Raw genomic sequence first — 24494 nt, 5'->3', positions numbered from 1 at the left:
TGTGTTCTTGTTAAAAGATTGTAACAAGTTGTCACACATTATAGGTGTGAATGAGAAGATATTTTGCGTATACATCATGCAATTTAAGCGAAGCATTGTTGCTTTGTTCCTTATGCACAATGAATTGAAATAAACCATTTATCATTCCATTAAGCAGAAGCTGTACAATGTTTAATTCGCATAATTAAACACAAAACAAAACAATACAGAAGCAACAGCAAGCCTTCGGGAACTTTCCAGGATTATTCCGTAAGAATAAATTTCCACAGATGCCGAAAAACGTGCTGCCACCCGCTTTCTGCCCAACATCTGTAACTATTGCAGAGTTCACAGCGCACTTAATACCTCCAACTTTCGAACCGTTTCCTATGCATATAAATTTACGTATTCACAGTGGAGCCCCCCAAGTTTGGCTGTGCTTACAAACTTCACACCAGCTACACTTAACAAACTACAGCCGACTTTAGACTTAACCTGCCGGTGTGTCTGTTTGGATTTTGTCACCAGCATCTTGAACACCAACTTACAATATTAAACTGGGCGCTCACGTTGTCCTACGGGACAACTTTTGCTTCCCGAGCACTTCCCGAGCGGGATTACTTAGTACTTAGGTAATAACTTTTCTCCTGGAGCAGAGGCCGAAAATGATATTTCAGAGATGTGCTTTTGAAGTGTGTAAAGACCAAACGGCACAGTCACCAACAGAGTCTGTCAAGTGTCCTGCAGCCGACCGGCTGGATGTACGCAGCTCACAGAGCGTCAAGTGGAGGGTTAAAGATGAAGCAAGATGCTAGCGAATATGAAAATGGCATCGTGTCCCCACTTGAAGGCGCCCGGCAGAAACTTTAATCAAGCGACAGCGAAAGGTACAAACAACTTCTGATTTTCATTACAGGGCAAGCAGAATATTGCATTACGATACTATCATAGGCATGGAACCGACGGTTCGCCGAAGCGTGCAGAAATTCAAGAGAACTCCACAACATAAAACCAGTCTAGACCGGTTTTATGCTCCCACTGTCTCCATGGCGGACAGGTGGCTGGTGGGGTGGTCCGTGTTTTTGGAAATCTTGTTTGAAGTACCAACGATGCTTTGCTCCCGCCACACCATTCTTCTCCAGCGATTTAGAACATTTTAACAGGCAATGGTTTTTATTTTCGATTTTTGGCCTTTTTCTTGTCGAAGTTGTTCAGCAAACGAGGAAAAATGTCTATTTAACGAGTTTTGGCACGAGACGCTACCGAAGTGGAATATGTGAGCATTTCTGCCTTTTTAGCGCTGCAAAACAGGAAAAAAACGTGGAAAATCAGATGAACTTTTTTTTTGGTCGCCACTTCCATTCCCTGTGGGAATTGTTTCTACCCACGAAAAGACAACCGTTGATGCGATTAGTGTTTACATGCTCCGGGAACGGCTCATTTCTAGTTGGCTTTTTCCGAGAAATTCCAAGCATCAAAGCAGAACGTACGTGCTCGGGGAGAACAGGAAAACTTTTTCCCGTCCAGCGATTGCATGATAAAACTTTCACGTAAAAGTCACAGCGCGATGGCCAAAACCCCACCCAGACAGAAACACACATCGTAATACAAATTCTAATTTGAAAATGGCATCGAGCAATAACAGTGCCAAGCAACAACGATATCACCGACATCCTCGCACCACGCGCGTCTGTGGCAAGAGGTCGTTAGTTTTAATGTTCGATCGGTAACGAAAATAAATGTTGCACTAATGGAATGGCTTCTTGGTGATTCGAGTGTTTGCTTAAAATTAAAATTAATGATCGAGCATGTGGAAAGCTGGATATCACATACAAAGATATTTGTGCTTCTTTTATGTTTTTTTGTGATGAAAATGTATTAAAATTGATTTTAAATATTCGTAAGTCTTTGGTAAACAATATTCAGCAGCTGTGAATTTTCATAAACCAATTTCCATACACCAAAGTAAACCATTTCAAACGAACATGACCGAACGAAATGAATTGAATGCAAAATTAATGAACACAAAGCACTTAACGTGCTTCGCAATTAGATTGCGAACCAACTACCGGGCGCCTCCATTCGCACTCATCCAGGCGCGTTAGCTTTCGTGGAGGGAGCTTTCGAAAGGCAACCGTACACGAACTCGGAAACCGGGCAAACTACCGCCAGGTGATTAATTTAAATTAATGAAACGAGAAACCATTGAGCGGCAAGCAAAATTGAGTCGTTACGAGCGTGACATCCAGAAACTTCACAAACCGCGTGTAAAACCAAATCTTTCCGACCGGTGGTCACGCGGTTGATCAAAGTGCGATTTCAGTTCCAGCGTCGTGTTGCGCTGAATGATAAAAGATAACCTACCCTGCCAGAGGCAGTAAAAGGCAGGTAGGTAGTTTACCGGCCTGACTTAAGAAAGGATCAGTTTTTTGGTCAGGAAAATGGACCATTAAACCGTGCGTTTACTAACTTGTTGAGCGTCTGAAGCGTGCCAGCAAAGCAACCGTTCGTTATAACGGTTAAGCTTGACTTCGAGAATGTGCGTGACAGGCCTTCGCATAAACCGTGTCCGGTAGCATTGAAAGGAAAGCACGGGCGAAAAACGTTGCACAACCTGACGCCCGGTGTGAAAAGTTGTTCAAAACAACCATAAATAAAATTCCACCTAAACGACGCACCGTAAATCTGGTGACCTTCTCCCCGTTGCCGGCACGTTTCCCGCGCACTTCAATCACGGTGGAGGGTAAAGAAAGGACCTTTTAACGCTGAACTAGTGTAGCTTCACCCGGGGCGGTAATCTACATTTCACGAAAATTATTTACATTCTCAAGTACCACGACCAGCAGAAATAACATCTTTTCAGTAGTTATGACTTTAAGAGATACTCAAAATCATAACAAAAGTAGCAACAACTTTTGAAGTAAAAAGTTTACCGTTTATTGTTCCTCCGGTTGGCAGAAATAAAAATAGATTTTTTATATTCATAGCAAAAAATCGAACATTTGGATCGCAAAATTATAGCCCAACGTTAAATACTTTACGCAAACAGTCACCCATTAAACGTTAACGACACTTTTCAACTGCTTCATTGCGATATGGAACGGAGCTGAACATTGATATTTAACAGAGGTTTTTTTTTCGTGTGGGTTCTTGCCCATTTTAGGGACCTTAAAAGCTCCCACACTGCTTCAAGCGTTGTAAATTGTACAGAAAGGGAGTAGGACTTTGTTGTGTTGTGTGCTTTGTTGTGACATAACGTTTGAGCTTGGTAGGCTTGATAAACAGGGTTTAATTAATTCCTCTCGCAACGAAAAAAAAGTCAACGCAGATTCTGCTCTTTTTTCACTCTTCCTTTACGTTACACCGCTACGGCGAAGAAAACAACGAGGTGCCAAAAACATGCATAGCATTCAGGCAAAGAACCTTCGCGAACGAAGTCGTTCGGTTTACACACGCACAAGCAGGAAAATGAGCGGCCTACTATTTGCGGGGAGAAAGGCTTTCGCGCTTGGGTTGGAAATGAAAGTTTATTGCCCAGTAGCAACGCCGTCCGTTTCCGGTGGTTGGGAAATAATTCTTCACGACGCCAAAGTTAGCGACCTAACGATGGTGGTGCGTAGTTGCGTTAAGTTTCCGCTCACGTAAGGTGTCGTTTGAAGCAAATTGATTAGTTGCCGCTCAAAGGCCAGGCGGTGCGCCGCTTAGGGAAAGCGATAATAAAGCATAATATCTTTAATTAAGGTGCACAATAAACACATGCAACAAATCTATTTTCAGCGAGGTATTTTGTATTATTAGCGAGGGTTAAGATTTTGAGCTTTACCCATACATTCTTTCGTATGAAGAATAGGCAAAGAAAGGATATTTTTTGTCGTCTTCTTAAGGAGATACAAACGAAATAAATTGAATATTTAAGAATATATTTTAGTCTGCCTGGCGGGACATTTAGCAGATAAAAGCAAAAGGAGAGAAAAAATCAATGAGAAGCACAACGCAACTACGATATCAACGACGGGAAATGAATGACGGGACAACTAGACGCCAGTTATTTACTGGATCGTTGTGACTTACAACCTTTAGCGACATTCGCGCACACAATGGTCGCAAGGTCCTCAAATGGTTGTGCGACGGTGTGTAGCAGGATGAAATATTGTCACCCATTCACTTTCATTAGATTCAGTTAGCCGTCCTTGGCGTCTGGATTGGTGTGCTCTTTGCTGTTGCTGTTGTTGTTGTTGTGGCTCTGGACCAGGACAACTGTTTTCCAGGCACCCTTTCGTGGTGACGCAAAACCTGAACTTTGCACATATTTCTTGGCTCCGTATCAATGTTGCTGGATGCCTAGAACATTCTCAGCCATGCACACGAAGCTTCGGGTTGCTTTCGCCATGTTTACGGTTTATGTATGTTGGCGCTGTGTTGCGATAAAGTTATGCGACTTGAGCCATAATCATAAATTTATTTGCTCGGATAAAAATATCCTGATGGCTGGAGCCATTCAAGTCCCGTTGCGAGCCATTGTGATTGTCGCATACGAACCATCCACTTCGTATCGATATCGTAACGAAAAAAAGAACTCGAAATCACTCCGATGGTTGACTTTTGTTGGGCTGCGAGAATGTGAAAAGCCAAATTATGACGGGGATAATATACAGCTTTATGCATAACATTTCTTTGGGTTCTCGATACAAAGAGTGACTTATACAATTATATGCCAATATGCCTTGACGTGTATGAACGATAGTCAAAAAAGCATTTTAAATAATACAGTACAACTAAGAAAATATATTTTACCGAACGATTTGAACGAAAAAAAGCATCCTCAATGAAATACTTTTTATTATACCACCACTTTACTACAACATAATGTTGCGAAAAATAGATGCACTACATCCCAGGCCACATTTTTTCATGTTTCTTTTGTGATAAAGTTTAGTCTCCGGTAGGAGAGACAGACACGTGACCACTTTTTATTATTGTTATTGCTATTTCAAAGTGTTATCATTGATTCTCTTCGACGAATGGGGTGGATCATCAAACAGCCCCCAAAGAATCTAGCGCGTACGAGCCAAGAGTTTCGTTTCGTTTCGTAATCGTGATTGTAATTTGTTCGCTTCAACGAAACTGAAACAAAAGCGAAAGCACAACCCAGCCAAAAGAAAACTCCAAATCCTTGGGTTCTGTGTGTGTGTGTGTGTGAGTGTCTGTGATGAAGTTTGGAAGAAGCCTGCCCTTCTTCGACGTAGTAATTTTGGACAGAATTTCAAAGAAGCTAACCAGTAACATACCAAAAAAAAAGTTGGAAAAACCATTAGCACTTCCTGAGCATCGTCACCTTCTTGCGGCGCGAACATGGTTGGCTGCTGTCAGCGATGTATTTACTCGCAGTAACGCAACACACCTACAAGGCATTCGCTTCCCCAACTCACTAAAACCTGTTCGAAGATAATAGTGGTGTATGGGAAAACTTTTACCCGACGGGACGGCGGTTCTCTGCTTTCGCTTTTGTGTTTCGGGTCGAAAATGGTTTCGCAAACAAAAACGGTGTGTTTAAGCAGGAAAACAGATTAGTGTGACAGGCCATTTTTTCCGGCCCACCATCATCAGCGTCGAACAGCGGAAGTTTGTCCTGCCAGTGCAGACATCGATGGTGATTGTCTGAGGGTGTGATTGTGGTGATGAAAATCCTTCAAAAATTTGTTGAAATTTTTAAAGTGAAAATGGAGGAAGAATTCTTTGTCTGTGGTGTCAAGTTTTCCTACCAGAAATCGAAAGCACTGTGCACGAATAAGATTTTTCACGATTTCCCTTTCTTTTTGGCAGATTTCTGAATGTTTGGAAAATCTGTTTTTCCTCCAGAACGTTGGACGAGCCGAGTCAGGTAAGCCGGCTTGTGGTGCATTCTTCCTGCGCGAGACAACACGATTTGGATACTTACGTTTGCTGTAAGACTTATCGGCCGGGATGTTGCCGTTTGGTTCCAGTCGGTCGAGGCACTCCTCGGATGTGTAACCGTTGAAGGGCACTTTACCGCCACGATTGTGACCATGTCCGTGGTGATGATGGTGATGATGCGGATGGTGATGGTGGTTGTTTTGTTGCGTGGATTCGTCGCTTTCCTCGCGCGATATAGCTGAAAATAATAAGAAAAAATAAGAAACATGAAACCATGGAACATGATGGATTTATGTATATAAGTACATAATTACTTAATATTCAAAATAAATTACAAAAAAAACTATATTATTAAAGCATAATAAACAATATAGAAGCCATTGTTTAACCCCTCTTTCCTAAATTAAACTCATGAGTGCTGCTTTTAATAACGAGCGCCTATGGCTCAATTATATGTGCTACAAACAATGGCAAACGGTTACCGAAAAAAAAAACTTTCCAAGTACCCTCAACGTAGTAGCACGCAGACCCGCATAACGCGCATCTGCATATAATAGCAAGAACCATTGCAAAAAGCACCCTCCGATTAGCCATTTAGCAACTACTTCGGATTATGAAGCACAAAAGAGCGAAATAGCGAGAAAAAAAACAAATAATTGTCACCAAGAGTACCAGCGGTATAATTCACGATATAACGGAACTAACTGGGACTATAAAAAATAACAACATTTTCATTGCAAGGACACACAGCAACGAGCAAAGACTCCAACACGCTCGTTTTTTTTGTTGTTGCACCGTTTGAATGTTGCTTTCTCTCCTTCTTCCGGTAGGTTGAACCACTTTTCACTTCACGCGTGGAAGACTTCATCAGCATTCATCAACGTGAGCGCCACGGTCTTCGGCAAGCATGGATTTTCTGTCAACCCACCGTCGGAGTGACGCCTCGGGTAGGAACGTTGATTAATGACACTTCCTTTGCTCGCTGTGGTGCAAAAATAACGTACGCCGCCATGTTTCCAACACATCCTTTTGGTTGTATGGAAGTGTCCGTTTTCGTTAACACGCTTGGTTTGCTATAATTCTTTCAAAAATAGCGATGAGTTAGAAACTCGAAATGAATTAGAATTTTTAAGGTTTATAACGCTTGATTGTTTAACATAAATAGAAAAAGTTGACTAAAAAGATGACAAAAATTGCTCAAAGTAATTGAAAAAGTTAGACGAACTACAACACATAGTGGAAATGTGAATAAAAATTATGCTGTTTTTCTGTGCACTAATGAACTATTACATTCTCTTTTATTATGCTATACATATAAAGACTTGACCTTACGATACCGCTTTTGCTTTTATTACCTTGATCCTTTTACGCTGCAAACTACCTTGCTAAGTCCTTGAACGTTGGCGAGGTCGAGTTGAACGCACCTGCATTCAACAGTGACGAAACGACCAACGTCTATTATACGTAGCTTCCACGGGTGGAAGGTAAAAAAAAATGTCACATCAAGCTTAATACAAGCCCACGAGGACACACGGAAAACGGAACACGGCAAGAAGCTCCCAAAGCTGGAAGACTTGGGGCCATCTCCCACACCACAAAACCTGCAGGTAGGTTGTATGGAAGAAAGAAAACTGCATGAATGAATAATCGTCTCCACGGGGCAATCGAGAACCGCGCGTTTTCATGGCAAACGGGGCTCATGGTCCGGTGTTTCCGGGCGCACTGTGGTTCTGAAGATGACAGCATGATACGGCAGCATCGAGCCAAATTGGCCTATCAGGGATTTCACGGGTTGGTGTAATGCCCCGTGTGTCCTCCGTTATCTATCTAACGAGCTACGGGAGGGTTGGGTAGAGCATCGGCCCAACGACGAGGTGGTAGCGCCGGTTTCGGGTTCAGTCCTGGGCGTGACCAAGCGGAAACCAAAAACTGGGTCAATTACTGGCCAACAACCGACCTAGCAGAGCCAGCAAACCAGAGAGAGGCAGAGTTTGCAGTGTCATCGAACACCGACCGGTCGTCCCGGGTGCATTGCGGGATGTGCCCGGGATATAATCCAGGCAGATGTCGACGTGGCGGTATTAGGATGATGAAAATTTAAATTTAAATGGATTTACACCACCTTCACTAGAACGCTGGGTACGGTGTGGGATTTCGCTGTCACTGCTAGGTAAGCCACGGAACAGGACTCGATTACTACACTACCAACGGGCAGAACACGTTATGAGTGCGAGTGAAACCGTGTCCGGTGCTAACGATTGCTCCGGTTACTGGAGCCTCCAATACACCGACCCACGAAGCGCAACGAAGTAATGAACTTTCTCTCTCTCCTTTCGTGCGAATGTGTTAAATGGCGCAGTCGTTTCTGGTTTGTATGCAGTTCATTTTCAACACTTCACTGGGTCCTTGACATAGAAACCCAGCCCGGAAGAGCCGAGACGTACAAGCATCGCAACGGATGTGGACGATACCATCAATCCGGCCGGATGGGGCTGAACTGTACTGAACCAACAAAAATAGGACGCGTGTACACATCCCACATCGGCCATTACAGCGAAAAACGAGTAAACAAAACCGGACCTAGAGCGCCGAGTATCGGGACTGTGTAGGATGCTGCAGAAATCAACACAGGACCTATGCAAACAACGTCAGCCTTGCTGTGAAATGGCCACTTTCAACCAGCAAAATTGCATAAAAGGGAAAACCCCGTGCCGGAGGATGGACAGCGCAGTTGGGTAACGTATGGTAAGCAGCTAAATTTATTCAGATGGAAATACTAGATCTATGGCCACAAAGTACCACAACTGCTTTGGCTCTTCTCATGCGCGGCAAAAGGTCAGCAGCACGGGGAAAACTTTATACAGACAAACGTTATTAGTAAGCATTTCCTCCAAGCAACGTAATCCAATATTTGGTTGCATTTAAACGAATGAAACAACACTAAAACCTAAATTTGCTCTGATTGGCTTCACTCAGCTCACAGAGACAGGGGGAATATCCATCACCATCCTTTCTTCTGCACGGTCCTACTCATGTTGTCCCTTCGATAAGCCACCACCAATACGTGCTTTAATCATTTTGGGACGATGTGGAACAGGAAAATCAAATTTTCAAATGTCCATTCCATAGCTTTTCGGTGCTTTTCGGCAAGGCTCCAAAGGTTCGCCAGTTGATTAGTTTATAGCTATTGTTGTGCTTGCCAAAGTTTGCCCCAAACCTTACGTGTGTATATTTGTATGCTTTAAGAATTGATCCCACTCACCCTGAACGGGAACATCAAAATCAAAGAAAATCTTCTATTAAATTACTGCCGATTCCATTGATGTCTTTGGAGCTGTACTAATTTGACCAGGCTCTCTTTACGATGGTTGTCTGTACACTCGCTTCTTTTCATCCTTATCGCTCCCTCAAGCCTGCAAAAGCCAGTTAAACCATTCAAGGATAACGCCAGTAGCCCGCCCGTTTCAGAGAAGAAATTGCACGTGGCATTTCTCTTGCATCGTTTATTCGTTAAGAGGACTTTCGTCTTAACTTTCCATGACAAACTTTATTAGAACTTTGTACTTCGTCCCCAGTTGCTGGGACCGAATGTTCGTTATGGCGTTGTTTTCGAGAGTCGGTGCCTCTGTTAATTGCGGAATATTGTGAATAAAACATTCTCGACAAGCAGAGTCCATTAAATCTGCACTCTAAGCATCGGTGTTTGCTCGTTACTCGGAGGGTTCTGGTTGTTTGATAAGATTTCCATTGTTCACAACCGACTACCATAAAGACTGTAAATAAACTATCGCATCTGAATCAGCTCTATCGTCTTACTGCACAGCGTTAATCGAGATATCGAGACGAGCAGTTGTTTTATGAATTCAGTTTTTGAAAAAGTAATTCCACCCAACTCTCGGACCCAAAGCGCCACGGGGCAATAGTATATCTCCGCCTGCCAATCGAACTGTTAGGTCAGCTTTGTCTGGTACGTGATCGACTCCTCCGACTGGGTGGAAGTAATTGGTGGTCTACAAATTACTCTCATTTCGGCACTGCATGCCTTCCGGATTGGATCCAGCTTTTTTTTTTGTTCCCGTATTATGACATCCAGAAAACTCGGGAGAATAACCGACTGGATGTGTTTCGTTAGGATCTCATTTTGTACGGATGCTTGAGGCGTATTGAGGCTGGTTGGTGTTAGGAGTCAAATCCTTACCATAAATAGCCGGCGGTCCAACCGTTCGATTACATTTTCTGGTTGCTGCCCAAACTGCAATAAGCATTCCCACCAGAGCACGACCGGTCTCTCTCGTAGGCAAAGTTGGTTTCCTTTGTTTCCTGACCGAAACGTGATCCAACTTGACAACGAGCAAAATACCAATGCCGCACTGCTATCGTGTACCGACAGAAACGTCAGACGAAAGCCAAATGGATGGTGAAAATCATTTCCTTGCGCGTGCAATACTGACGGAAACAATGAATAAAACAGTACGGGTGATTATGTCTTCGGCAACGCCACAAACATCTTCATAAATCACGAACAACACGGTCGTGTACGCGGTTCATTCTCCCTGTTCGCGAAAACTTGTCATATTCGTCCATTTTGGCAGACTTTCGGCGTTGTGTTGGAATGCCCATTATGTCTCTCTTCGCTCCCACGCCCCTGCGCACCCTCACCAGCGTGAAATGTTTAATTGAAAAGTGGAAAATTAACTTCACAAACTGCTGTCAAACGATTGTATTTTAATTAACCACTCATTCGGAATCGCTTGCTGGCGATGGTTGCTCCCACCCAGCGGATCTTTTGCGGTTTGACGATTTGGAAGTTTGCGTACCCCGTGGCAGTGAAGTGGCAACAATACACCCATCCAATGGGCAAAAGCGCGAACGCGAACGGTATCAAGAGTCATCATTACGGACGTTTAGGCGAACAACTCTTTCGCCCGTTTGCCGGCTTAGCGCGCAAGATCCATCTTTTCCGCATCTACAAACCCATAGCGACTGCGACGGGGTACCATGTTTCCCGAGATGTAATGCTACTTAGAAGAAAGTTAGTGGTAGCACTTAGTGGCATGCGAAAGCATCGAGCCACGGGTCACGAAAGACGAGCGTTATTGCATGACTTCATTCGATCCCGTTCCCAACCACCTACAGCACCAACGACGTTGTAGCGCGTTACGAGTGGGAAATAATTTTCCAGACGGAAAATTCAATAACTAGCAAACATTGTTCAGACGCCAGCCCGCGACGTGAGGTGATGTAAAATGAGACGTTATGGCGAAGTTGAGAAAGTTTGTCAATGAAGTTTAATGGTTGTTGTCATCAGATGACAATTACGGTTTACGGTTCGAGCATGACCAAAGTCATCTTATTACCGGTAATGATGCGTTGGATGCTGACTGTACATCGTACACATCGTTACTTTATTGGCGAAGAAGAATGCCTTGTACATGTTTTAAATCAACAAAAAATCGGTATACTCTTTAAATTCCAGTACAACATAACACAGAAACAGATTCAAATAGACAATCACTTAGAGTAATCACTCATTTGTCTTCCTACACTAAGTTAGACCCCTTGAAGATGTGCCCAACCCAATCACGAAGCTTTCAAAGGTTTAAAACATCATTAATTTCCACAATGAATGATGGCTTCATATGCAAACCCAGCTAATATACAATCTGTCCAAATTGAGCTTGAAACAATGCCACGGCAGAGCATCAGACGATTAAATTACCATTTCATCGTAGCACCAGCTCGATACAAATCCTAATGCTAGATTCAATCCAGCTACCACATTTGCTGACTCACATCCATTTGTACGCCACAAATGGTTGCTTCCTGTTGCCCATCGTCACGCGGACCTAGCGGCGTAAACACTAGCGATCGGCGAGCACACAAACACACCGGCGGATTACCCCGTGTAACGTAATTGCAAAAAGTAATTAAACTAATTGCAATTAGTCTAATTGCTGTGAATCAATTTATTTATGTCACACGTTGACAATGGCAACACGGTTCAAGGGCCCGCGCGCCGTGTTCCTTTTTGGTCCGTTTCGCTGCTGTTCCGTTATCACTTTGCTGTCCTGCTTGCTGACAACTGTTTCCTTTACCGAACATGGAATCATCGCGCACGGTTCATCTATTTGTTTGATATTAAACAAATCATGTCGCTTGGAAATAGAGACAGAATCAATCAATTCTGTATTATATTTATATATATCACATTTTCTTATAAAAAAGATAATTTTCTTAACTAACTCTAATATCATCAAAAAGGCACTACTGCACACCCAAAGAATGATAAAAATAATCATTTGACAACCCACAGCTAAACTATCGAACATATCTCTATCATAGCGGTTTAATAACTTCCGCATCGATTAGCAAATGACACGCGAGAATGTGGAGCAAAAACGTTTGACAAATGCTCCCATATGCCACTGATGAAAGATTCTAGATCTATAAACCAATCTCAATGGCTTGCGGAGTATGCAGATTTCCACCAAATATTCCCCACTAATGTGCACGTTGATTTCGAGTTATTGATATGGAATTCCGCGGTGACGTGAATTTCCGACGCTGAGTGTGCTCGAGGTTTCCACGTTGCGTCAACATGATGTGATGGGTAGCAGCTCCAATTTTAATTAAAAGACCCCACGCCGGCGTATGTGCTAACCGCAACACCGATGCCACACCGAGTGCAGATTTATTCGACATTCCGCTTTTACCAGCAACAGTAGAGCAAAACGTTTCCCCCTTTGCAACATTGTATGGGACAAGATGGTACATCGTGAGGTGATCGTGACGCTTTGATTATATACAGAGAGAGTTTGCACACTAGCGAATGGTGGAAGATTGCACATTCAACAGCAACCGATGTCAAGAAACATTCTGTACTCACCGCATCGTATGTCACTGAGGCGTATCACGCTTCACAGATATGCGATGTTTGGTGGTGGATAATGTTTGGATCATCATGATGGCTATTTCTTCTAGAATTCTTTAAAGATCACTCTGATGCTGTTTTTCCCTTGAGATTATTCCCTTGATACTTATTCTCTTGAGATTTAATACTCGCAACTTCTAACTCTAAATTCAGTAGTATGAAACGATTTTGACATAAACTCATTTTATGCTCCTGTTTTGTAATTCCGAATTTTATGCTCCCGTTTGTAGTCCGATTTATGATTTATGAGCATGCTTTCTTATCGCAACGCTATTTCATTAATAATTCCAAAGCCATATTCAGCGGCTTGACTGACCTTAAGGATCTCTGACCTTCTGATTGTTAAGTTTTCCAGCCGCTGTTTCGGTCTACTTCTACCAATAATTTCCTGATGAAATCCAATATCAAACGAGAGCAGCCGGCGTCGTATTTGTCGTCGATAGGACGCGAGTTTTTGTTTGTTCATTGCTATCCTTGATTCCGTGAACTTCACTTATAACCTTCGCCACAAAACAATCGTATGTGTGTAAAATACTAATAAATGAAAGGCCGAGCCACTGTTCTGGCTGAAGGCTGGCTGTGTAAATATTCTAAGCACGTATTAGCGCGCCGCGCTGTGTCGTGCCAGCAATATTGAACTTGCTTCAAAGTGTTTCGTTTCGGTTAATTATGATGGCTGCTCCTTCGTCATGGTTTTGCTGCTAATACAAAGCAATTATATTTCGAGCTACCGAGAATCGATCGATAATGTATATTTGTGATTTGTTGGGTTAATCCGAAAGTATGCAAGCTAATAATCGGTATTTATACTCCTTTTCATATCGGGCAGTAAAAATGTGATCAACGTTGCTGTTGGTGAATAAATAGGTAACGCCCATGAATAAAACATTAACCGATTTTATTCAATTTTATTAGTCTGCATAACTATAGTGGTATAAATTCAAGCCTTAACGCTTTCATTATCATTATCATAAGCAGATGTGAAAACCGATAATGCAATTTAATAATTAAAGTGCTACACACAACATGCTACACAGCGCCAATGCCATATTTTATTCAATTAATAAAGACACACTCGTAAAACAAACTGCGTGCAAATTTGAGCACACATGCGGGCGAGCATAAAAGCCTGCGCAAATTGTTAGTCATTCACACGCGTTAGCCGATGGTGGTATCGTTTTGTTTCGAACAATATTTTAAATTAACTTAATTAGCACATAAATCCATTCATGCGGGCTGCATCACATCAATATCAACACCCTTCCAATACCAAACAATGTTGAACCAAATGCGAAAACTGCAATAACAAAAAAAAAAAAAAAGAAAACATGATCAAAGTTTCAATTGACCATGCTTTTGTTGCACCGCGCGTTGCAAGCGAAAATGGGTTTGTGTATGGTGTAGTTAGTTTAATTGAATACAATGGGAAAATTGCTGCCGGCTGCCCGGAAATTACGATCACGAAAATCACTTCAAACACAGCCTGCAGATTTGCCGTTGCTAAAATTTAGTCAATTTATTTTAGCCGTGGGAATTTCTTCACTTGAATTTCCTCGAATAAAACCATCATCCCGCGTGTTTCTTTTTCTCTTTTTAAAATCTTATTTAACAACTGTAGGCAAAAGCGAAACGAAAATGGTTCGATCCCGAATAAACTAATCAATCAATCAAACGAGAGCACCTTATGCTAGAGGCTCTTTATGCACAATTTAATCTGCGTCAAGCAACGGAATGGAGGGTCCAGAGCACATGCCACCATCTTCTCCGGCGCAACAACCATCCTTTTCCATGGAAATGGTTTCCTTACCACGACTTCCGAACGTGGACGGATTCCAGCAAAAACCGTTTATTGACATCTCATACACCGAATAGGACTGGGTAGGAGCAGTGTTTGAAGGATTGCCAGGGACTTCAACACCTTCCAAGCCGTATCGGGCGCCCGTTATCCTACGCCCTGGCACATTTTCATCATGTAACAGCACTCACCAGCAGATGGTCGTAATCGTTGCGCAAGCACATTTGCGTGGTGATGTTGTGTGGAAAGTTATGGCTGCCTGCACAAAAAAAAACAGTGCGAGTTCGGGAATGGCGCTTCGGCAGAAAACCGCCAAGCTGGGATTTGTTGTCGTTTCCGTAACGGCCACTGTTTGATTAGACCAATCAATGTTTATTGGAACAGCTGCGGCACACCACAATTGCGTACATCCGTTAACAATAGCGTGGGGTTTTTTCCATTGATTTCTTTTAGTAAATTAAGTAAAGTTATACGAGAAAACGATTTCTTTCAGGTTATTTATAAAAAAAATGTTTCCAATTAAAATCTCGAGCAATTCATAAAAAGGCGGAGATTTAGAATTATAAAACAATAAAAGAAGATAAATGAAGTTCCATATTCTCTTAAATTCTATATTGAAATCTAAGCATTGCTTCTAAATATTCCGCTTTCAGCTGAGGTTGCCCGAATTTCGTGTCCTACCTTTGTATACTAAAAGGAATAGGAAACGCTCATTAATTTGCCGTAAATAAACTCCGCTAGCGTAAATATAATAGCAAATCAGATAGGTTCAAGTGTAGCACCACGGTTTTAGTATGAATAGAAGTTTACATGCTGGAAACGGCGAGTAAAATGGGCCCCATTTAACGCCCCACCAGTAACCCTGTCCACAGGACGGAGGAGGGCTTTCTTTTCTGCAAGCAAACAGGTTGCACTGCCACCATCACTGGCACCCACAATTTCCACAACTTCCATGAGCGACTAAAAGCGTCCTACCGCACGAGTGCCCGATGGTGGCAAAGGACGTGCGCCCATAAGCATAGCCGTGAAATGAGCCATCGCGAACCTACGCCTGCGGATCTTTCGCTACTCTTTCAAACCTCCCCCGTTTCTAAAGGCGTCCCTGAAAGAAAAAAGCACACAGTGGCGGAAAAACGCCCCATTAATACCGTAATCAAGTTCGCGGAACACAACCATCCCGCGCACGGAGATTTCACCTTTTCCTCTGGCTTGCTTTTTGAGGGGGCCTAGTTTTTGGCTGCTCCTGCCCAAGGTGAAGTAAATCGGGAAGAACGAAAAAAGCCCTAGAAGCAGCCTTAGGACACGTTCAGTTGATTCCATGTTTCGAATACGCCGGTATTACGTACGCGGAACGCAAAATGACGCAAGAAAGGCAAAAACAAGTCATTACGGATTCTTACGGTTTCGTCGGGAAATCACTGAGGGAGGAGACATGACGATGGGCAGGATCTACGTGCGTGACACACACGCGCAAGGTTTCGGGTTGGTTTTGAACGTTCGAAAAGGATGAGAAGCTTTTTCAACCACATGCGAGAGACTTTCCACGGTGGTGTTGCGTTTTGACGACGCTTTCCATGGTGACATTCCACATCAAATGCCCTCGCATTGTAAAGTGTCGCACGTTACGTTAGAGCTCGTTCACACTGGTATATATCCTCAAACACCGGTAAAGCAGAAGCTCGGTTGTTATTACTATTATGCTAATTTAACATAAGAACTCGAGTAATGTATTGTGCCTCTGTGGCTGCGTTTTTCTTTTCCTTTCAGCCGCCAGCTTTATTGTTATTCACTGTTTGTGACAGGCGACAAAATAAGGACTTTTCTTTCCTCACTCGCTGGGTGGTCTACGATTCGGTTTGCACTGCACACATACGAGTCTTTTTTTCGTCAGACGCTCTTGCTGTATATGCTTTGGGGAAACATATTTTATTCTATTCCAAACCTTGTGGACTTGTTTTTCCAAGAAAAACATAGCGCGAGCTCTAGCGTAACATGTGGTGCTAAATCAACGCGTGTGGTGCTGCGTGGTGCTACGGTCTGCGAAATGGTGTTGAAACGTGCTAAATTGAGGTTAATACGTTGATAGAATTTTTGCTTATTTCTATCCTTCATATCAACATTGAATGGCAGCATGATTAATATAACCATTGAAATCAGCACAATATAAACATTGTGAAAATATTTACAACAGTAAGACCGATGCTGGAATATTCATCCTGTGCATCAGTCAAAAGTAATGCTTCACCACTTAAAAAAAGGGAGCATAAAGTTGCTACCAACAATAATTGAATTACAGATCATTGCTAGAGGCAATGAAAAAGTTTCTGCATCCCAGCAAAAGCCACAAGAAGTGAGGCCATCATTGGCAAACCGAGCATCAGATACTCCTCGACACACCATCTCTGTCCATCCTTACCATTCATTACCGCGTGCGTCATTAATAGCAACGGGGCATTTTATTTGCCCGCCGGGGATTTTGTCGTCGAATAGTAATGCGGTACACCACTGTGCAGTGCTCACAAGCTACAGGAAGGAAGTAAGGATTGCTTTTCAGTGATATTTTGACAGCTTCGATGGGGTGAGAAAGATCATTTCCTCTGTGGTTATCTTTATCCGACGATGATCCATTTATCATAAATAGGATTCATCTTTCTAAGAAGCAGTAGCAGGAATCTGATATTAACAATTTCCACAATAAAAAGGACTGTGATACATTTTATAACATAGCAGAAAAAATAACGTCAAAAAACTTAAACCAATTCAAGCCAATGGAGCCACTTTGCATTTTAAACCCCATTTTCTATCGTTGATCAAAAATTGAAGCAATAAAGCAAGGAACACGCACAATCTGTTCACCGATAAGCGGAAATAAACCATTTAGCAAGCGTAAACCCCTTGTATCGATAAAAGCACCTGAATTGACTCGTTCTCCCCAATAATCCCCAAAGGACTCTGGGCATTCGTTGATACGTGTGGGGTGCCTGTCAGTTCTGGTTAAGTGGGCAGGGAAAGGGACTTTTCTCGCATTAACTGCTTGAAAGTTGAAAGTGTATTGTTTCTTTTTTTTTCTTTCGCTTTCGTAATTTAGTTCGACGTTTGGAGGAAAGTTGTTTCTTCGTTCCTGCTCATCGCTCCAGTCGGTTCGATTTTCTACCCATATATTTATTTTTCCCGAACCGCACTGTTTTACCATCGTTGATGCACTCTCCCAAAACAGAACGTAGCGGGCGAGGATATTTATTTTCACAGTGGCCCAAAGTATGCACTCTTCTTTTCGACGAAGCAAAAAGCCATTTCAACACAATTAAAATTCCATTAAAAGTTACTCTTTCGAGTGCTTCCGATGCATGCCGATGCTCTTTTCGATCGTATTGCATCAGCTTCACTCGGTGCAATTTGTCGGTTGGTTCGTAAAGCTTATTATTGCGCAATTTAACACAGCACCTAGAACAATTGATGTCAACTGTGGCAATAGTTTAGAAATGCACTTCAATGCACGATATTTGCTTAAATTTATGTTCCTCATACTGGGAACAATAAAGGCACATTATTATTCACCCCTAAACCAATGGTCAACCGGATGATAATCTATCTTACTCTGAGATAATCTTTTCACAATCATCACCACAGCCTTCATTACGAACGGTCAGACGTTTGACGTTTTAATTACTAACTTCCACTTTACAGCTACGATAATCTTCCACTATAGCGTAGACAGCCAACACACGCGTTAAACCTACGTTTACGCCATCAACCATGCCCTAGCAGGAATTGTGGACAAGCAGCGCACTACAGCAACGGAGAGTACCCTAAACCGTTGATATGGAAGCACAGTGGAAATTGCTAATTTCCATTCCAATACCACACAATCCTGCCCCAACATCACCCCGTAGTCCTGGCACAGGAAACAACCCACAATGTGCATCAATGTGTTATAATCTCAAATCCCAAATCCCATCGATCCATGCAAGTTTCTAATCAACTCAAAACCGTAGCGTTTCAACTAAACTGCTGTCAGGGTTCTGCGGTTATCGCCTCGTCAAAAAACACGGATACATGGCCTGCATGCAATATGCACTACACCGCGGGGAGATGAAAATCCCTGGAAAGTGCACACCACACCACAAATTCTGCATCCCAGCGACGAACAGTGTCTGGGACGCTACGGCTAGAAGGTGCGAGATAAATAAATCAATTTCGCGGGACATGATTCTAATAAATTTTACACCGGATTAGACACACACGCACACACAAAGAGGGCCTCTAGTGCCTCATGCTGTGCCTTTTTGTCAGCTTCCAACCCAGTATCAATGGACATGTTCATATGCTACAACATCCCAGGGTTTTGCGTTGGATGAATTTATGCGACGGAGTAAACGACACAATTGTAGCTCTTTCGTTTGTTCTCGTTTTTTCGCTGCAGTCCCGGCTAGCTGCTAGTCTGCTTTGTAACTGTTGCTAGTGCGACAACGGACGCACTGCCGGCTCTGCCAACATACAACAAACCCCCAGCAGGTGATCGTAAATTGATTCAATTCAAATTTATGCTACACGCCCTTCCATCCAACCGTACACAGTGATGCCACGTAGTACACTACACCACAAATGAACCACGGTAACACTGACAGCGAGTACTCACTCACTACTGTTGCCTTTCTACCCACACACATACACACAGGCACCGATTTATGCTCGAACGGAAAAACAGTGACACAACCCTCGAACCAACTCATCATCAGTGGAAGGGAATCTTCTGTACGAGGAGGGTCTGACGCCGAACACACCTTCCCGACACAGGTGGGTTTAGCATAAATTTTCCAATCAAACGGCCAAGCTGTGGGATCGAGTTTGCTAACCGAAAACTCCCTACAATACATGCACTACATGGCGGGAAACAGTATTCCGGGGGAGTATCATAAATGCAACACAATCACCCAATGCACAGTATGGCTGATCGGGCAAAAGGGAGCAAAACCTTCGTTGCAGTTCGCAAAAAACTCGTCTAGTCGTCTGGTCTGGCTGTGTGTACAGTACCGCGGCCCAGGAGTTGCCGCTTTTTTTTGGTTTTGTTTTGAACGATTTTATTACGCTTCATACAACCAATATGTTAGCATACAACAAGCGGAACAATGCGCCGCGGGTCGGGCGGGAAACAAAGCTTCTGCATTTTGCCCAAATTCAAATTCTAATCGAAGCGAAGCTTTTGCGATAGTACACGATTGTGTGGGAGCGTCGAAAACGAATTCAATTTTCAAAATCGTTTGCCTCGTTTTTATGTGTAGAAACAGGTTTATACAAATGCAGCAGACTGTAATAATTTAAAAAGCATTCCAATTTGTAACTATCAAGAGCAATTCCTCAATCGTAAATAACATAAATCGTCTCTCTCTGCATCTAAGACCAGTCCTCTTTGGACCACACGTTTGAGCAAATACACCGAACAAGCTCAACCCGCTTGCTTGCTCTTGAATAAACAACGGACTTAGATTCAAATTTGTCTTTCGCGCACGGGTTTTCTAATTTATGTACTAATCTGCTGCAGATTCATACACCATTTACCACCACATCCGATCTGTGCGCGAGCGAAACGATAGGGTTAATGTTAACAAAAATACAATATTCTTCGACCTTGCCGCCACATCTGGGTAAATAGTAGCTGCAGCAAATCGCCGGTACTCCTTCGCACACAGCAATTATGTAGAAGAAGGGGGCAATAAAATTTTAATTACCTGATAATTATGCCTCTTGAAAACAAACAGAACACAGTACAGTGCCTGCGTGGTGGTCATTCACTGCTCCTGTACTATAAGCACTTCAAAACAGTTCGCTTTCGTTTGACCAAACATCCGAAAGGTTCGCGAACATTTCCAACGAAGTAAACACACTTTCATCGGAAGCAACATGGAAGAACGGACAACGAAACTGCCCAGACGGACGGACGGCGACTCGTGAAGACACTCACGGGATCTACAGAATCATGCTGCGATGAAAGTGAAATAAAATCACTTATCTACCCTGGCAAGTAACCAAATGTCGAGGAAATATTTCCTCTATTTCCCAAAAACCCCAGCCGGGTTCCATTCTTCTTCCCTGGGCAACGCCGTTACGGAACCTAATCCACCCATCCGGCGGCACCCCTCGTTCGGGGTCGGCAATGGGAGGTACGTAAACAGATACAGATCGGAAGCGCTGTTTAAATATGCAAATACCGAGGGCGGCAATTTTGGGGGCGAGAAATGGACGGTGTTTGGAAATGGATTTTAATGAATTCTTAGCGTCTTCGCCGAAGTGTGTGCTAAAGTGAGCTAAACTGGTGTGGTCTAACGAACGTGCAAACTGCCAGCCAGTTGGACGCTACCACAGTCAGGTGTGTCCGAATGTGCACGCATTGATAAGTTCATGGAACATATGCTAGGGATTGCCAGAGAAAAGTATGTTTAAGGCCGTTAACCATTTAGCAAGATAAAAAAAAAATGATAAGAAAAACATTAGCTACAGTTATATGATTCTTGATGATGGTTATATGATTAATGCTTGAATCGTAAGCAATCCGTATCACAAAACCGCTAAAATCATGCGATTCGTACAACAAAACAACCTTTATACCATATTATTTGGGGAGAGAATTTGGAAGTACAAATTGGTAATTTAATAAATTGTTCTATTAAAATATCGTACAAACTACTTGCTTTCGGCGTAAAACTACACCACGGACATAAACCACCATGGAGGAAGACTGGCATGATAGGACGGGACAGTGTCCTTAAATGTGCCCCCGAGGAGTATTTAAGGATGAACATGGAAAACCTTTTCCGCTCAACATACTCACGCATTCAAAGCGAGAGCCCCGGCTCAATTTCTCTTCCAACACCGCATAACCCTATTGATACACAAAGTTCGACCAGGATGAAAAATTTCCCTTCTCAACGAGCGTAAATTGTTTGCCATTGGCCAAAAAAATGATACCCTAATAGGATTCACGTTTTTCCACGATCTACCATCAATTCGATGTCTGTTCGAAGCGTAAAAACTTCCCATAATGTAACGACACCATAAACAACGCGATGTGCAGGGAGTGATGAAATAAATGTCTCCGGAAAAAGCACTGTACATTTATTGAACACATTCCGGGGAATGTTTTTTGGTTCAATACATGGGAACGGAGGCAACCCGGAGCATATGGTGCAAAAAAGGGAAAACTCTTGCCCGGCTCGGCCAGGGGAAAGAGGCCGTGTAACGAACGATCAAGCACTTCCGAATAAATTGTGCAATTGTTTTAGGTCGCTAGCAGCGATGATGTTGCTTCCGTGCTCTGTATCTGTACTACAATGTTTCTGTTACGTTTTCGATCCCTGGAAGAAAATGTTATTATATTCTAGTTTATGTTACAACACACCGAAACATCGGTGAACATTTCTCTTATGCACTACTAGCGAATACACAGATAAGCGAAGCTTGACCTACTTCTCGGAAGGCAAATCTAGCGCTGAAGGGCATAACGATTCTTGGGCGTATGAATAATTCAAGCGATTGTGTTCTTTTCTTTGTATTTCCCGATTTCGCGTTCACCATCGGCAAACACGTCAGGGAAAATGGGGAATGGGAAACCCCACCGTTTAAGCGAATGGTTTGCTCTCCATTCGAGAGCGCGCGTAATGTTGCGCAGAAAGGTGATATGGAAATGGCAACATTACCATACAAGCGACAAAACATAAAAATATTCCTTCCGCGAACACTGTTCCATTCGTGCTAGTAATTCCGCGAAGCAAAATGATCCAGAGATTGCTAGATTATCTCTTTATTTCATCGCATTTGTCTTGCTTGCAAAAAAAAACTCACACATGATCTTCTCGACACCGAATGTACGAAGAATTTATCTATGAATTCATTAGTCGAAAAATGCATTTCTAATATGTTCTATAAATTCCATAAACTAACGGAGTGCAATGGTTATTTTATCCTATCAATTATTTGCTCATATTTATGATGCTACAAAAGCATTCGTTTCCCTTACAAAAGGCTTCAATTCGAACGAAACTTGAGGCTCAAAGGATGATCTCCATCAAAAGGCAAAGATAACGATAGACCGTTAAACAACTGGACGTAGGACCAGACCGGTGGTATCGGCAAACGAACCAAGCGACTTCTCGGCTTTCCGAACTGAACTGAATCAAACATGATAAATGCGTTTCGTGGATCATTGGGATCATTTTTCACGGACAACTACCCTTTTTCTCTCTGCCGTTTTGTTCATGCTCGGATTACATTTATTCGCGATATCGTACTACAATTTCTCATAGGCCAAGCAACGCCATGACACTCGTCGGAGTACACATTGTTGCAAAGACTTTTAATCCCTTCTGTCCAGCCATTGCTACCGCAACCATTTTCCTCCGGGAGAATTAGAATGGCTCGCAGTATCTTTACACCCGCCAGTACGAACCGAACCAAAGACAAACTCTGACGCAACTGAACAGACCGGTCAAAGGTCCTTTTCCACCAAACGGCTCCCCGGTGAGTAAAGCGATTCATTTCAACGCCTCCTGTCCTTTAGCTGCTGTTGGTTTTAGGGAGGTTGAAAAATGACTTTTTTATGATAATTGCAAAACCCCAACTCCGACCCGTACTCTCTCGCACTAATCACTGTCTGGACGCCTGGCTCACAAAGCGAACAAACGGCTCTACAGTGGCAGCTTTAGTGTCAAACGCAAACGGTTTTTCCGTCCTTCTTTCGGTTGATAAATTCTTAACATAAACAGTCAAGAGCGCTGGTTTGCGATTACGTGGCAATAAGTAAGAAGAATTTGCTTCGAGAAGGACAATAATTGGATGATGCTTTACGAAAGGCAATATTTTAATGAAACAAATATTATAATTTGGAATTTTTGAAAGAACTACAGCATCTATAAATATTTATATAGTTCAACAAACTATTAAAGCTGTAACATTTTTTTAAGAAAAACAAATCTTGAGAGGACAAACAGACATTATTGATAAAAAAACAGGGAAAATCCTTCAGAACACTTAGAAAAATGTAAATATTTGCTGTAAATAATAAATCGTGTAAGCTTAACAGGCAAACAAAAGCAAAGAACCCTGGAGGAGAAAAACGGTTAGCTACCGCGATCGTAATGCATAAGCACGTGATATCCTTGATGGAATCTTCAATCACTAAACGCTTCGCCGACAGTTCCGAAGACGAATTTCCGCCGCATTCACCACCGTAAGCAGCAGCTGGTGGCTTAGGGATGTAAATCTAGGGGTGAAAATGTTTCATTGCAAGAGTTTTCATCGATTTAAATCGTTCGCGATATGGTGGGATCCGGTGGGAAAGAGCGCCGGGACCGGGGACTCGATTTTCATTTTCATTTTCCCAATCATCGTGCGTGGAAAGTACAGGGGAGGCACACACACAAAAAAAGGGCACAGTTTTTCCTTCCTGTCACCCACCACCGCCCGCTTGTGTAAATGTTTGCGGGTGAGTGGGTTTATGGAGAAGAAAAATTGCTCCTCTATGATGCGCGAGGATTATCATTTAATGAAGGGTAGTGAAAATCTCTCCCCTACTGCTTATTTCCGCCATTGCTCCGGGAGCAAAAACACAATCCATAACACTTCCCAAATTCCCCCACCGCCTAAGAGGGGGATGCAAACAAACGTCAAGCCAGCAGCAGAAATCGGTTTGACCGCGGGAAAAATCCACTCACATAACACAGCGAAACAGCAGAACCGAAGAAGCCCTCGGTTTATCCCTCATCCAACGAAACAATGTTGGGCTGACGGCTTTGCCGAAAATTTTGGGGGACTCCCATTACACCCTCCTGCCGGGTTCGGCTTTCACCCCATGACGAATTCAACACGACTTCACGACAAGAGATAAAACCATTTATTACA

General features: G+C 42.8%; 1 protein-coding gene across 1 annotated transcript in view; it reads right to left on the bottom strand.

The window, feature by feature from the left end:
- Positions 1-24494, bottom strand: part of LOC128305549 (cyclin-dependent kinase 14) — a 105442-nt gene that overhangs the window by 32333 nt on the left and 48615 nt on the right. Inside the window, exon 3 of the mRNA XM_053043048.1 lies at positions 5918-6112. Coding sequence (XP_052899008.1) covers positions 5918-6112 — 195 coding nt within the window. The remainder of the gene's footprint in view (positions 1-5917; positions 6113-24494) is intronic.

This window comes from Anopheles moucheti, chromosome 3 (assembly GCF_943734755.1).
Source record: "Anopheles moucheti chromosome 3, idAnoMoucSN_F20_07, whole genome shotgun sequence".
NCBI lineage: Eukaryota > Metazoa > Arthropoda > Insecta > Diptera > Culicidae > Anopheles > Anopheles moucheti.
Note: the sequence above shows the minus strand (reverse complement) of the source record. Positions and strands in the feature narration are given on the sequence as shown.